The following is a 1,784-nucleotide window of genomic DNA, read 5'->3' on the forward strand; positions in this document are numbered from 1 at the left end:
CACCTCTGCTCTGGCCGCAGCCTGCCTTTCAGGGGCAAGGTTTCTCTTTTTCTGCTTCACTGGCTTAGCCCCTGGCTGGACATCGAGGCGGTGCTGCGCGACAGTTGGGCTAATCCTCGGGATATCCTTTGGGTTCCAAGCGAAGACATCCAAATTACCGGCTAGACACTTCGCCAATTTTTCCTTCTCTTCGGATCCCAGACCTGTTCCAACGAGAAACTTCTTTCCTTTGGCAATAAAGATTTTTTCAATCATATCAAGTGGCTCGATCCGCTCCCTCGGGAGTTCTACATCCAGCATCATGACTGATGGTGGGCTTTTGACTTGTATACTATCCACATAGCACTTTCTTGATGCATGCTGGTCTCCTCGCACGCTCCCGATCCCCCTGCTGGTTGGGAACTTCATAATTTGATGGTAGGTCGATGGGACCGCGCTAGCTGCATTTAGCAATGGCCGACCGTAGATAGCATTGTAAGCCATAGGGGTCTTGACAACTAAGAAAGTAGTCACGATCACCACTGTAAATGGTATGTCCCAAGCGTGACTGAAAGCTCTACAGTCCCTTCCGGTATCACTGTTGCCCCTCCAAAGCCTTGTAGGGGAGTAGTCACCACCTTCAACCTTTCTTGGGGGATTTTTAGACCCAAGAAGGCGTCCCAGGTGAGGACATTTGCCGCACTCCCTCCGTCGACTAACACCCTCTTCACGTCAAAATCCGCAATATCGCCTACTATTACTAAGGCGTCATCATGGGGGTGTGTTACACCAATCAAGTCCTCTTCATCGAAAGTTATACTCTGGTTGAATCTTTTTTTTTCTGAATAGAACAGACCCCTACTGAACGCACATAGCTCTTCCTAGCTGAATTTGAGTTGCCGCCCGACGCTACTCCTCCGATGATCATGTTTATCACTTCTGCCCTTGGTGGGGGTAGACCTTCGACCCTTTGCCTGCCCTTATCGTCTTTCACATACTTTGCCAATAGCCCCCGTCTCAGCAGGCGCTCAATTTCTTTCTTTAACTGTAGGCATTCTTCGGTATCATGCCCGTGATCTCTATGAAAATGGCAGTATTTACTTTGATTTCTCTTGCCTGAAGGGGTTAGCATTAGTTTGGGCCATTCGAGCTCCTTCATGTGCCGTATCTCCATCAATAACTTTGTTCGTGGAATGTTCAAAGGGGTGGGTGTCTGACCTCCTCTCGTTTTTGCCTGACTGACCGGTCTTGGGCATAACCCTTGCTCGTGCATTCATTCTTCGGCTTATTTTTATCATTGTGCCTTTGCTCGTCATATGTTTTTCGCTTATTAGCTTCTGTCTCCCTTCCATCCCTGAGATTTTTAGTTACCTTATCCGCTTCCTCCACATCGACATACTTGTCTCGCTTCTTTAATAGGTCATGCATCGACTCCGGGGGGTTCTTGGAGAGTGACATCTTAAAGGCCCGGTTTCGCGTTCCATTCATCAAGGCTGTAACCACTGTGGACATTTGCAGGTCTCTTATGCCAAGAGTCGCCCGGCTGAACCTAGCTAAGTATTCCTGCAATGACTCGTCTTTGTCCTGTACGACCTGCATCAACCCAATGGCTGTCTTCCTCTTCCTCTCGCTGCTTAGGAAGTAAGCCACAAAGCTCCTGGAGAGCTCATCAAATGACTTGATGAAGTGCGGGGCCAAGGTTGCTACCCAGTCCCTAGCCTCCCTCCTGAGTGTGGGGGGAAAGGATTGGCACATCACTGCGTCCGGGGCGGCATAAAGTCTCATCAAATCCACGAAGGTTCGTA

At 49.3% G+C, this 1,784-nt stretch overlaps 1 protein-coding gene across 1 annotated transcript in view; it reads right to left on the reverse strand.

Moving 5' to 3' along the window:
- The window catches only part of LOC111394131, a 2,297-nt gene extending 1,814 nt beyond the window's left edge, over positions 1 to 483 (reverse strand). The window contains exon 1 of the mRNA XM_023019906.1: positions 26 to 483. Within this exon, the coding sequence (XP_022875674.1) occupies positions 26 to 483 (458 nt within the window). The remainder of the gene's footprint in view (positions 1 to 25) is intronic.
- Positions 484 to 1,784: the final 1,301 nt, after the last annotated feature.

The sequence above is a fragment of the Olea europaea genome, chromosome 5, assembly GCF_002742605.1.
Source record: "Olea europaea var. sylvestris chromosome 5, O_europaea_v1, whole genome shotgun sequence".
In the NCBI taxonomy this organism is placed as follows: Eukaryota; Viridiplantae; Streptophyta; class Magnoliopsida; order Lamiales; family Oleaceae; genus Olea; species Olea europaea.